The 13,782-nt window shown below is 49.3% G+C and overlaps 1 protein-coding gene across 1 annotated transcript; it reads left to right on the top strand.

Annotated features, from left to right (window-relative positions):
• The first annotated feature begins 8,753 nt into the window (after positions 1-8,753).
• On the top strand, positions 8,754-11,781 carry LOC128275630 (uncharacterized). The gene is made up of 2 exons (XM_053014196.1): positions 8,754-8,843; positions 9,361-11,781. The coding sequence occupies exon 2, from the start codon at positions 9,924-9,926 to the stop codon at positions 11,268-11,270; it is 1,347 nt and encodes a 448-aa protein (XP_052870156.1). The 5' UTR covers positions 8,754-8,843; positions 9,361-9,923; the 3' UTR covers positions 11,271-11,781.
• The last annotated feature ends 2,001 nt before the right edge of the window (positions 11,782-13,782 follow it).

A 13,782-nucleotide genomic window follows, 5' to 3' on the forward strand; every position in this document is an offset into this window, starting at 1 on the left:
GCATTCCCCACGCTGGGAAGAGGCCGTCCTACATTGGTACTTAAGCGGAAAATCGAAACCCAACACAACTCCAACAGCATTATACCCATTTTTGCGTTTGAAATAACGGCCCTGCTTGGGAGCTTTGAAAGCTTTTATAGGAAAGCTTTATGGCGGATGCCTCGTTTATGGTTTCACTGTTGTGTGCAACATGGCGGGAGCCCAAAGCTTCGGCACGCAAAATGCAACGCAAGGAATTAGAGAGGAACAACACAGAGGAACCCTTTGCCTATTGCGCAAACGGAGGATGGACGGACACGGAAAAGTACAATGAATTTAACAAATCACACCACACACGGCACTGGACAACCATAATCACTCATCTCTAGTCAGGAGTCAGCGATTGTTGTTGCTGGTGGCGTTTGTAAACGTATGCAACAGATGAGAGAAAATTTTAAAAAAATAAATGGTGTTACTATAGCGGGGCAACGGTATTTTGTAGGAAGCACACGTACATGTTTTACACACCTCATTTGCTAAAAGGTAGACAAAGCACAGTGCTAAGTGTTCCAGTATGCATTCCCTAGAACGGAAAAATGAATGTTTTAACTTGCGTTTTTAAACGGTCGCCCGCAGCACGTGTTGTAGTGTAAATCCGAAGGCATTAAGTACGTTGAACTATGTTTAAGAGTAGTTCGTTAAGGGTTCAAGGCGTAGAATTAAATCAACCGAAATGCAACGCAAAAGGAATGATTTCTAACTCTAGTGTCCACGCAACGCTACCATATGCTATTGCTGTACGTGTAGGTTTTACGCAAAACAGAAACACTTATCTATAACGGAACCAAATAGTAGAGAGAACGTAAAATGTAACGTAAAACTGTCAGTGCCTTCAGGTGTTAGTAGAAAGGACGAGAGCGCCAGAGAGGCATCGTATTGTGCGCTCTCCGGCGCGCCGGTAGCACCGAGGACACAAAGCGCATGCAACCCATCATATACCAAATACACCCGATAATCACCACCCCACGGTGGTAGATTGTAGAGAAAGTAGAAACATATAAGTAAGAGCGTATATTACTATTACTAGCTGATTTGTAACTACGAGCAGCAACGAACGGAGGAAGCACGTTGCTCGGAGGCAGGTATTTTACAGCATTTGATAAAAGACAATTTACTGGCAAAAATGAGACAACGAGAGTAGGCGAAACATGTTTAAAAAGTTTGTTGGACATCATTGTATCATTGGGGTGTGTTTTAGGAAAAATTTTCACCATAGAAGTGGACGTGACGAGCAAAGCAGAGCAGAAACTATTATTGACTATGCTATAATACATTCCCTCGCCGATCGATGGCCAGCTTGGGTCAACGCAAGGAAGAAACTATATTGTCCTGAAAGGTATATTACGTAGATTACGTGCGGTGTTGTACGACGGAAGGTGTAATTTTGATCGTTTGCCCCTTCTGCTCGCTGGTCGTGCGTGCGTTTATCGATGTCAACGGTTTGTCTTTGAGTTTCAAGTAATAAAGTAAGTTGTTTTTGAATGTTGATTGCAACCAACCCTGAAACAGAGCTCGACCATCAATCCTTACGTCCGAAACTGACTCATTATTACATTCATTATCATGCTTTTTCATCATAGATTTAATCGCAAAAAATGCAGTCCCTAGAAAAAGTATTGGAAACAAGCGAGCGTCCTGTTTGGTTTTGTAAAATGTATACTCGAATTTATTGAATTTTCTGTTGTTTTTGGTAGCGTAACTAAACCTTTGTTGGAGCTCAAACAATGTGCCGTGTTCTGCCTTCGATCACGATCGCAATTTCCGGGACGCGGGATCAAGCACTTCCACGGGTTTTCGGCCGAACCGATGCACGATGGACGATCAGTCTTTTGACGGGCTTCTTGGTGGCTGGCTTGCGTTTAAATTTTCGTAACGGCAACGGTTGTAGGTCCTCCACTGACATGTTGTCCGCACTGCGCTTAGCCGTACCATCGGCCATGGCCAGCATGGACGACGATGGATTGGTTGAGGACGGCCACCGTTGTTCGTCTGACCGGTCGTGATCGTTGAATAGCATCATTCGGGTCTCCTCCCAAAACAACTGAACGATGGCTCTTTCCGGATAGATCAGGCTGCTGACGGACGCCTCGAGAAAGGTTAGATAGAGGCTCATTAACACTGCCAGACGCATCGTGGGCTGAGGTTAACAGACGGACACTTTAATTCAACACTCCTCAGATGCGTCACCGTTCAATCACCGTTACCAGTAGTGGTATTAGAAACAAAATGCGTGACAACTGAAAGATCTCTTTCGAACCGCTACAGCTAGCGACTGGGCACCGAATGACTCGTGATTTTTTGACGCAAAAGAACGCTCCGACAAGGACGGTGGAACACCCCTTATCAATGCAATGTTCGGCCAACAGTTGACCTCTCGATCTCTACGGCGTGCTCCTGGAAGCCCCCTAGACTGAATGGATAGGACGAACAGGCAGAGAAAAATGACTTACTACAGGGGCCAGTTCCTGGCACTAAATCTACAACGTTCGCTGTTCGCTGATAATCCAACGAACGACGAGCGAGCGATTTACACTTATGCCAGTCAAACGAAAGCGAGGTATTTTCTATCACGCAGCGGATCACGTGCGGGCATATCGATCGCTACTGTGCGTGACGTTATAAATAAATAGGAAAGTTTTAAAATGAGAGCAGTTTATTGTATAACATTTGTAAGATCTGTGTCACATTTAATACTTAAGCACTACGTAATAAAAAGCGCCATGCTTAAAAGCTAGGGAACATGTAAACCATCCGAAGCGTGACCGAAGAGGGCTGGTGTGGCGCGCATTTCGTCGAGCCCAATCAGACTAAGATGAATTTTCGGGGTGCCCCCGAAAACTGAAATCCACCACAATGTTAAATTCCAATCTCTTCTCCAAAAACAGCAAGCCAATCACCTTTCGATGGATCAACTGGGGCGCCGCCGTCGCTTTCCCAGCTCTCCAGTGTCCTTTCACTCAACGCGGACTGCGGCCAAGCCAAGACATTCGCGTCAAGGTTGCATTAATAGTGCCGCGCGCGGCGTCGTCGTCGGCTAGCGGCCGTAGCTCGACGCAATCACAAAACACAACAGCGGTCAAGCCGCCGCTAGTCACTGGCCCCAGCTTTCACACACCGTGCATTGCAATGTTCACGCACGACACCGTCCTAACTAATGGTGTTCTGGCTACCAAATTAGGCACCGTTTAACAGAGCCGCACGCACGAGCCCGTTAATTTAAAACGCAACTCCGCCGCACGACACACAACAGGAACCACGATGGTCCATGACGTTTGCACCGGCGGTCAGTGCCGTGTTTTGGGCCACATAATTGCTATTGGAGCTTATAGATGCAGCTTCTGACGCGAAGGAAGTTGCTTCTTGCGTGCTCGTGCCATCAGTGTAACCGGTTCGAAGTAAGCCTTGACCGCTCCAACTGCTTCGACGCCAAAGACAGCCTTCACAGCCAATTACGTTCAGCGATTCCTTGCGTGAAAGTTGTGCTATTACTTGAAACTAAAGTCCCACAGAAGCCGTTAGCCTTTAATTTCAGGTGGATTCTTTCCAAATGTGGCGGTTCTTTTCTGTCACGGACACGGGCGCCGCGACTCCGCACACTTGCACAGTTAATCACAGAATGCGACTGACCGGGACACGCGGAACATGCAAACAAAATTTGCACAACAAACCGGAAAAGTCTTATCAACTACTACCACCGCTTCGGGCTGGTCTTCGGGTTGAAGGTCACAGTGGCCAAAACACTCTCAAAAGCGTCGTACACTATGCAGCAACACTACAGCAGCGAACATAATCAGTACCCTCGGGAGTTGTCTGGTGGCCGTACTTAAACCGCAAGGAGCTTCATCGACGAGCTTCATTTGGCTTGAAGGTAGGAACTGATGTACGGGCGGAGCTCTTTTCAGCTTGGGTGTTGTGGGAACTAGGACGCTGTCGACGTCCTGTTCATTGGCCTTAGGGTCGTCGTCGTCATCGCTGAAAAACTCCGGTAGATCCACAAGCAGGGTAACGCGCCGTTTAGGTCTTACATCGTCCGGGCTCGGCTTGGTCGGTTCCGTAACATCCAGCACGTGCGAGTCGTATTCAGCCCCCGGCGCCGGAGGATCCACGGTGGCCCCCGTTTTGCTTTTCCTCGCTCTGCGCGTCGGCGTCTTCGGTGGGTCCAGCACCTTGGCCAGCTTTACGATGCCCACGTTTACGAAATCGGTCGCCAGCTTGTCGAAGGTCACGACCGTCCGTGGGTTGGTGTGACGCGAAGGGAAAAATTCCGCAATTCGTTCCTTCAGGGCAGACCACCGGCTGGCCAGTTTCGACTTTCGCTCGGCCATCCTTTGGGCTTTTGGGGTACGCGGTGTGATGTGCTGGAAGCGCACCCGGTACAGCGACCGGATGTCCCAGTCCTGTACGTCCGATACGCCTACCGATCGGACCGCATCCTGCGCTTCGTCTCCGGTGGCCTGTTCCAGCAGCAGCACACAGCTCCCGACGAGCAGCCAAACGGCCCACGGGACCGCAGGCCTCGGAAAGCTCCACGGAAGTCTCATCGGGATCGGGCAGTTTGTCCACTCACTACGGTCGCTAGAAAGGCACTGCCCGCTAGCGAGTGGCCACGCGAACCAGCCAACCAGCCACCGGACTAGCCACCGGAGGGGCTGTACTCCAACGCAACGCCGAACGCTTTCCGATTCGGACCAAACCGGTCACGAAACAATTCTGCGGCCCGACATTTCTCGTGTTACCGGGGCCGGGGCCGCGGCCCTACACACCGGCACCGGTCCGGATCGCGATCGTGATTGTTTTGATTTTCACACTCAGCCCAACCCACCACGCAGCTTGGCGTTTCTAGTCCAAGTCGCGCGCAATCGAGAGAGCCGGCGACGACCTTCGCCATGATGAAACCGAATGCTATAATGACTGCCATTTCCCCTCGCGGAGTCCGCGCAGTCGAAGTCGTGCACTTCTTGGGTGCAATCGGGGCCAATGGCCAGATTCGGAATCCGGAAGCGCACGAACGGTGTCATTACCTAATACGCGAAGCGGAGAACTGTGCGCTCCACCACTAGGTTAAGGGCGGTTTTGTGAGACTGGGGCCAGCTTGTATGAGGTGGAGGGGAGCGCGCCAACCTAGTTCACAAGAGTGCATGAGGGCCAAGGCAGATCAAGAATCCTACTCGTCGAACTGGTGTAAGCCGCGATCGCGTAGAGCAACAGTACAGATCTAATAGTAAAGCGAGCAAACCTGTTTTCCTATTTTTCCATTCCTGTTTATAATTCCGGTTTAGGCATTGTAACCGCGGCCAACGCTTGTTGATAGCTTGGATGATTGATACAAAGAAATGGAAAGTTTACGATTCTATTCATCAAGGTTTACTGATCATCTCTTCTCCTCAGAATATCCCTCGAAGCAGGCCAATCTTATGAAGTGGACCGTCTGGATAAGATTCTCACTTCCTGGAAGACACTTTTTCCCACACACGATGGCACACCCGTTGGGCGGCGCCAGTCTGTCTCCGATTTTATTGATTATCATCCAACCCTCCGAGAGAGTGAGCGTCTGGTGCGTCTGCCAAAAAGCTCCAGCTCACTTCCAGACGGGCTCCGGCATCCGTAGACGTAGCATCAAGTGGCATATCGGTGGTCCGGTTTCGCGATACGTGGTGGTTTTGCAGAAACGATGAACGTTCTCCGGTTCGTTTGGGTAACACTGGTCCTACTTTCTTATCAGCTGACCGAAAAGCGTGGCCTAGTTGAGTCCAAGATTCGCAATCGTGTGCAAACGTGGCAACAACGCACCTGGCGCTCCCGATTCGGATCGACGCTCCGGAAGGACTGGAAGTCGGCCTTCGAGCCGGCCAAGTCCCACCGGCAACGGTACGGACTGTCGCCAAGGAAGGAGGATTTCTTCACCTCGGACACGGTTCCAAATGCTTACTCTCAGTTCCACTACCGTCGCTACGGTGACTCCCGCCCGAAAACATCCGCCCGCGGACGGACACCAACCAGCAATAGACTGAAACGTCTCGCCGGAGTGCTTTCGGATCCGGCTGCGAATCTAAAGGATTACCTAGACCCAGTGGAGTTGATGCTGCTCGGAGATGACTCGAACGTTAGTTCGTATGTTAATAATTTGGGATTGTACTTAAATGTTGTTAGAGAACGTGAACGCGACCGGTTGAAAATGGAAGAAAATTTGCGATCCTCAGACGACCATCAATTTTCAGCAGCTCAGCAATCCAACGGGGAGAGCAAGAATGTGACGGAATTCAAAATCGTAATCCACCATCGGTACCTCAACGCAACGGGGGGCCAGTCTAGCAAGTGTATTCCAGTAACTATCGCTGTTCAAACCGTTATCACAGTTCTGATGAAGATGCTTGCTCGCATGTAAATGTTTGTGCTACTCGAAAGCTATCAGCTCTCGTTATCGCCTTCCCATTTAAAGAAATTCTCGTCGTTGGCAAAAGTTGTGGATCAGTCGCAATTGATCCGCAACACCGTCCGTCCGTTCGGCTGCCACTATGGTGGACACTCGTGTGCTTTGGTTGATTTGTTTCCTGCTCGGGTCCGTTTGTGTACAGATGTGGTCTCCGGTGTCTGGGGCTTCCATAACCCCAACGGAAGCATCGCCAGTGGAATTGATGTTGCTTGGAGATGATCCGAATGTTAGTTCGTATGTTAATAATTTGGGATTGTACTTAAATGTTGTTAGAGAACGTGAACGCGAACGCGAATTGTTGAAAGTGGAAGAAAGAAAGCGATCATCAGACGACCCTCAGTTCTCAGGTTCTCAGCAATCCAATGGTGCGAGCAAGAATTTGATGGAATTTGAATCGTAATCCACCACCGGTACAATGTATTCCTGTAGCTCTCGCAGTGCAAACCGTTATCGCACTGCAAGGCCTCACAATTCTGATGAAGATGCTTGCGCATATGTAAATGTTTGTGCTACTCGTAAGCTATCAGCTCTCGTTATCGCCTTCCCATTTAAAGAAATTCTCGTCGTTGGCAGAAGTTGTGGTTCAGTCGCAATTGATCCGCAACACCGTCCGTTCGGCTGCCACTATGGTGGACACTCGTGTGTTTTGGTTGATTTGTTTCCTGCTCGGGTCTGTTTGTGTACAGATGTGGTATCCGGTATCTGGGGCTTCCATAGCCCAAACGGAAGCATCACCGGTCCGTTGGGCAGAAGCCAGTGAACAGCAGCCCAACGTCGGCAGTAGCAGCAGCGTACCGAACGTGCCGGAAATGGACCCGTTTCGGTGGATTGTTTCAAAATCGGGCTCATTTTTTAAAGGCTAAATGTCTTGCCCGGGTGTGTGAAAGGCTGCAAATACAATTAAGCTCAATAAATTTGGATGTGTGATGAGAAATCGTTGGTTCATATTATGAGTTGTTATTTCCGGAAGGAAAGAAACATTTTTATAGCGCGCCTAAATGTATGCAAACTCTTGTCATCTAACCCTTGATGGGTGAATGATGCATCTTTAACGGTGCATCGTGCGTTTGTTGTGTTGCTTTCTGTTTCTTGTGTTGCGTGTTTGGAAAGATAATCGATAGCTTCGTTTTACGCATGAAACACCAAAATAGGTGGCGCAAAGCGTTGACGAGCGAGACGCCTTTACTTTCATCGCACGCGTCCATTATGACCGCTTAACACAACGAGTCCCCACACACAATTTCCACCCGCGGTGTGCTGCCTCATTTCGTCAGAGGAAGCACACCCCGGTGACGCAAAGACGGCCGGTGTTGGTAGTCCCCCTGATCGATTCGAGCCCCAAAGGAGGGGAGCGGTTGTCCACAGGAGTTAACTACTAGAACGGTGACAGGGCGCGAAACGGTAGCCAGCTCGATACCGTCTGAATTGCGAGGGCATCGCAGTGGAAAACTATAATGGGTAAATTACGACAATCACATCCCGCACATTAACTCTCTAATCCCGACGGTTCCGAGGTGTGGAAACAATTTGATGATTCACATTTTATTTACAAACTAATGCTTCTGGGTGCCGTCGTGTTGGTAAGGAATCCGAAGGTTGACCATGGCTGTTCGCCGGAGCGAATGCGCAAATTGTACATATTAATTCATATAATTGGCGGAAAATTAATGATATGTACCACGTGTGTGATACGTAGCTGTTGAGGGATGTTGAAAAACTTCAAACACGGTAGGTAAAATGTGCAAATTTTTAGTTCTAATAGAAATTGAATTGTTTCCAAAATAAAGAAAATTACATTCAGCCTCAACCTTGCTGAAAAACGGCATTTTCGCACACTTTTATCAATTCCTTTTCAAGCACGGCCAATCCCAATTACGTTCCAGCACGGGTTCCTATAGGGTTTTGTTGAAAAATACAATTCCTTATGTTTTTCACTTCCCGAAGGACCGTGAAGGTCCTTCGAGTCTCGCCAGTTCCTCTTTCTCCATTAGCCACCTGGTTCAAACGCCAAAACTTACCGCGCGAAGAGGATGTGGAAGCAAACTCAGGATAAGAAATTTAAGGAACAGGACCTCTTTCGGTTTCACAACCGGTGACGAAACACGCACACAATCGGGCCGGTTGTTCCTTTCCTCTTTTCTGGCTCCTTCCCCCTTTAATGCGTTGCCCTGGCCAAAGGTATGTGCTAATCGGGTTGGGTATGTGTTGGTTGGTGTGCGCCATATCGAATGGATATCAAACGGGCCACCGGAGTGTACGTACGGAGCGGCCAGAGCCAGACGCGGTCAGTTATCGTTCAACCGTTGGTGGTGCTAAAAGCAGACGTGTCCGGAGCGCAGAGCCTACAGCGTTGGAAGGTCCTCCAGTAGAGGTAGGTTGTAGACCTGGACAGACAGAGTTTATACAGTTTATCTTAGATTAATCCTCCGCCTCGTGGCCGATAAAAAATTGGATCAAACTCGGAATCAGTACCCAAAACCACCTGACTTATCTAGTGGCTACGTCGAATACGTAAACTTTTCATTAAAAGTCGTTTTTTAAGTCACGTGAAACCGCTTTTCTCTAAAGCTTCTGAATTTGCCTCGATCATACAGCTGACGATCGCTCATTCGCGGATTTTGGCCGAATGCAAATTAGAGTGACACACACTGGTTGACGTGTGGTTTCGCGATACGTGTTTGCTCATTATCACCTGTACGAGAAGATCGCCAAACACACCGTGTGACCACAACTACACACACGCCACGGGACGCAAAAACATCCCACACATCCGTACCACTTCCCGTGGCCGTCTATTTGCTCGGTGGAGATCATTTTTCAACGGGTTGTAACGTTTCTTTTCTATTTTTCTTCACATCGTCGTCACCGTCGTCGCTGTTGAAAAGCAGATAACGAGAGAGTTGTTGGACCCCGCAGCGCCATCCGCAAACGGTCGTTCAACGAAAAACACGGCGGGTACCGCACCTAACGCGCCGCACACCTTTGCTGAGGCTCGATAACAGCAGCAGAGGCACCGGCCATCCGTTCGCGCATCGGATCTCGTGTGTTGCTGATTGTGTGAATTGCGCGCCAGAAAACTCTCATCGTCACACTCCGACCGACGGGGGGATTTTTCTCGATTCCCGATCACCGGGAAGACCTTGTGTGTGGATATTGTATGTAAATTCGGCCACGGTCCGAGGGAGAGCCGGCGGCGAACTAACGGTGATCGCAACCGAAACATTCGCGGACCTATTATTAGTTCCCCGCGTCGAAGCTCGTAGCCCACATTTCGAAGGCGCTCCCGCTCGGTATCGGTAGTGTTCGCGATCGGTGAGACTCTCGGGCAGTGCTCCGCAGAGTGTAGTGAGTGTGGGGAAACGCAACAAGTGTTCGAATTTTCACTGATTAAACGGAGTAAAAAAGGAAAACGTGTTACGGGCCAACACAACACCACAAACAGAGGAGCATAATGTTCAGCGTCGAAAGCGAGCGTCCACGGCGCTTTGTGCCTTCGCCTAAAAATAAGCAACTGTGGGCCGCGTGTTTCTGTGTGCTTCTCTGTCTGCCGAATGTGGCCGACGGCCGAAAGGTGACACTGTCACGTGTCACGAAACCCACCGCCCACAGGGGCTACGCAAATGCGGACATCGCGAAACTAAGTTACTCGCCGAGTAACGCCGCTCCGCCGATGGTCGCGAAACCGGCAGCACCCGTGTACTCGGCGCCTCCTGCTGCACCCCACCAACCGTCGTACGGTTGGAATGTCCCCGGAGCACATCCGGGCGCTCCTCCGGCTGGTGCTGGTGGTGGTGTCTATCCGGGTGCGGCTGTAGCGGGCGCTGCCGGCACGGGTATCGTCGCTGGCAATGTGTACCGTTCGCATGGTCACAATTCCACCGGAGGATTCGGTTCGTTGGCCCACTCACCACCGGTGGCTTCGGCGTCGTATCCGGGGCAACCACCGGTTCAAGGCTTCCCTGGAGCACCCGTGCAGCATCCGGGCGGTGGATTCCCAGCGCCGGGCTATCAGCCACAACCCGCCGGAGGCTACTACCCTCAGGCGCAGCCAGGATTCCCTCATCAGCCCAGCTACGTGCCCGCAGGACACTACGATCAGGGCCACTACCAGGGACACCCGGGACAAACCGTACATCACTACGAGCAGCCCGCCAGCGGTGGAAGTGGCATCGGCACAATTCTTGGTGCTGGCGCAGCCGGATTGGCTGCTGGTGTTGGTGGTGCAGCCCTGTTCGATGCGCTGAAACCGAAAGAATCGAAAGATGAGGGCACCACAACGACTGCCACAACGGCTGCCACAACCGTTGCAGGGGCAAGTACGCTGGCTGCCGCAAGTGAAACACCAGCACCCGTTTCGCCTGCCAATCCTAACGGAGAGGCCCCATTAGCTCCTCTCCCGGTCAATCCGAATGGAGATGCTCCACTGGCCCCTATGCCGACGAGTCCCAACGGCGCTGAGGTACCACTGGCTTCGTTGCCGACCGAAATTACGCCACTGGCGGCAGACTCTACGAGCGCCGGAACCGACCGCACACCGGAGAATCCTATCGGAATGGCACCTCTGGCTCCGCTGCCAGATTCTACCAATGGCACTTCGTCCTCGGCAGCAGCAACGGACAGCACTACTACGGCCACCACGGGTTCGGATGTGGAAGCACGCAGCTCGGCTCTCAATGTGCAGCCCGATCTGTCCGCCTCGATGGCGGAACCAGCCAAGGGTGGTGCCGCCCATCTAACATCCGCTTTCTCTCTGGTCGCCACGCTGCTACCGCTGATTGTGAAGTATCTGCGGTGTTAACACTCAACCGCCCCTTGCGGCGGAACAGGTGTGTAAATAGCGTGCCGTTTTGCTCGAAACGATCTTGATCTTAATTCTCGAATGCGTGCGATCGTTCATCGAATTCCCATCAAATTGTTTGCCTTCAAGGTTTAATGTCAGAGATCAGTAGACAAAGAGGGGATCGTTGTTGAGTATCTTTCGATGTTGAAATACCTTTAATTATCAGTCCGTTTCGTTGGCGAGAGCAATCGTGTGCCACTGCGTGTGTGTGAGGTGAGGACGGTGTCTATCACCGGAAAAGTATTGTTGTATTGTAATTTGAAATGATTTTCTGAAAACGCACAAACACGTATTAAACTAAAACAACTGAAACGTTCAAACGATATTGCAGAAGAGACAAAGATGTGCTAGAGACAGAAATGTTTGAGTCCATCAACAATGCGGTTGGTACTGGTTGTATCTATTGTTTCAGTCTAGGCCGACGCAGGAAGCAAACTAACACGAAACAACGATTATGTGAATAAATATTTTAGTCACACTTTCTGTGTATTTTTCTCGACCGTACGTACATATCACGTGAACATTACGTTCAAATTATGCCTGAAGATAGTCATAAGCATTTTGCCGACATTTGCGAGAGCCATTTTGCGTACAAGGAATTCCGCACGCTGGCCTAATTAGGTTTTTTATTCCTGTTCCGCGAATTTTTCGCATTGGCCGAAAGCTTGGTGTACAAGCATGTGTTACTTGACCGGGGCGGTGATGACGTTATCCGACATACGCTGTACCACTTGTGTGTGTTGCGAAATGATCATCTGCGTAAAAGCGGCCCTGCGGTGCGGAACAGAGGATATGTTGATTAACATGGCCGCGATAATGGGATTGAACAACATATGAACAAATATCGTACCTGAACAGGCCTGGAGCACGACAGAGAAACGTGACAAAGGTGGAGATTCAAAATTGCGTGGTTTTTGTGCAAACGATTAAGAGCCCAATTTCCGTTGTTGTTCCATGTGAAGGAATTCCAGCAATAATAATACTCTTGGCTACCTAATTTGAACCGATAAAACATAACTCTACTTAATTTATCCCTCAAAGGTTCGTTTCTATTTTAATGGGTCTAGTCTAGCTGGCGATGGCGATCGCGAAACTGCGAACCGCGGGAACACACGTGGGACTAATAATGTGACACGTAACTCGTGGCCAGACTGGTTCGCCCAAAGGTATGCATCACGCATACACCAACCGTTTTAGTGATTTGAAAAACAAAAACCACAAACCACGGTCCTTCTTTGTCGGCACGCGAAAAACCGATTACTTGCCAATTGGAAACGAAAGGTCAGTGTTTTCCGCGCTGAACCGTTTTCAATCGATCGAGTGTTCTCGCGTGGATTGTCGTAATTTCATAATTCACGATAATCGCGTGCGAACCTTGAGCGTCGTCTGAAGCTGGCGTTAAAGAAATCCATTCAACAAAGAAAGAAATCACAGCGCACAGAGCAGCGAAGAAGAACGGTTTCGTTTTCATTAGTGACGTCACGCGGATACAGAACGTTGTGAAATAGAATTACACGAGCCAATCTGTTGCTTTCAAACGATCAAAACGGTCGAGGCGAGGCTATGGCACAAAGGCTCCACTATATCAATGGAGTGTTAAGTGACGGTATTGAAATTTGAGGGATTTCCTTGAAGCGCATATTGTGCATCGAATTGCACTATGTTGCTGTGCGTACACAATACCGCGCGCACAAAACAGAGTTCTATGCAATGACCAGTTTCGCAATACGATGACCATAAACAACAAATGGGAAAAAAGATTAGCATTCGATGGGTATGAATCGTATAAATCAAAAGGAAGCTGTCCTGTGCCAGTAACATTGTGTTACTCATTGAGGCCAGCGTAAGAGCAGCTCCACGATTCATTTACTTTGGACAGGTGCGCAATGATGAATCATAACTATTTTTTACACCATATTCAAACCAAGCATTATGACGTCATTGTTACGTGTGGTGCTCTGTTCGGAAGGCTACCGCGTTTATACGTGGATCGTGTAAGCTTACGATCGCCGAAGACCCGAAGACACTACCGGTACAACAAACAAACCCGGTGTTTCTTCGCAGGGGCCTACTGAACTACCTTCACCCGTCAAACGGGTTAAAAACACAAAATCCTTCAACCAAATTCCGTGTCTTTAGCGCCACTGGAAGTCTGGAGCTACAACTTCCTTGCACCTATAGGAGTCACGTCGTCGTAACTCCAACGCGATCGGGATTCACCATTCAATTTTATCGGTGCCAAATAAATATTATTATAAGTAAATTTGCGCAACGTTCGTTTTGAACGAAAAGGGTTGAAAAAAAAGGGAAAAAGGGAAAAAGCAGCAAATTCAATTTCCAATGTGTGTGTGAAATGTCAAATGACGAAAAAATTACGATGACGAAAAAAATGACGAAAAAATTACGATGACGAAAAAAATGACGAAAAAATTACGATGACGAAAAAAATGACGAAAAAACTTTCATCACC

This window comes from Anopheles cruzii, chromosome 3 (assembly GCF_943734635.1).
Source record: "Anopheles cruzii chromosome 3, idAnoCruzAS_RS32_06, whole genome shotgun sequence".
NCBI lineage: Eukaryota > Metazoa > Arthropoda > Insecta > Diptera > Culicidae > Anopheles > Anopheles cruzii.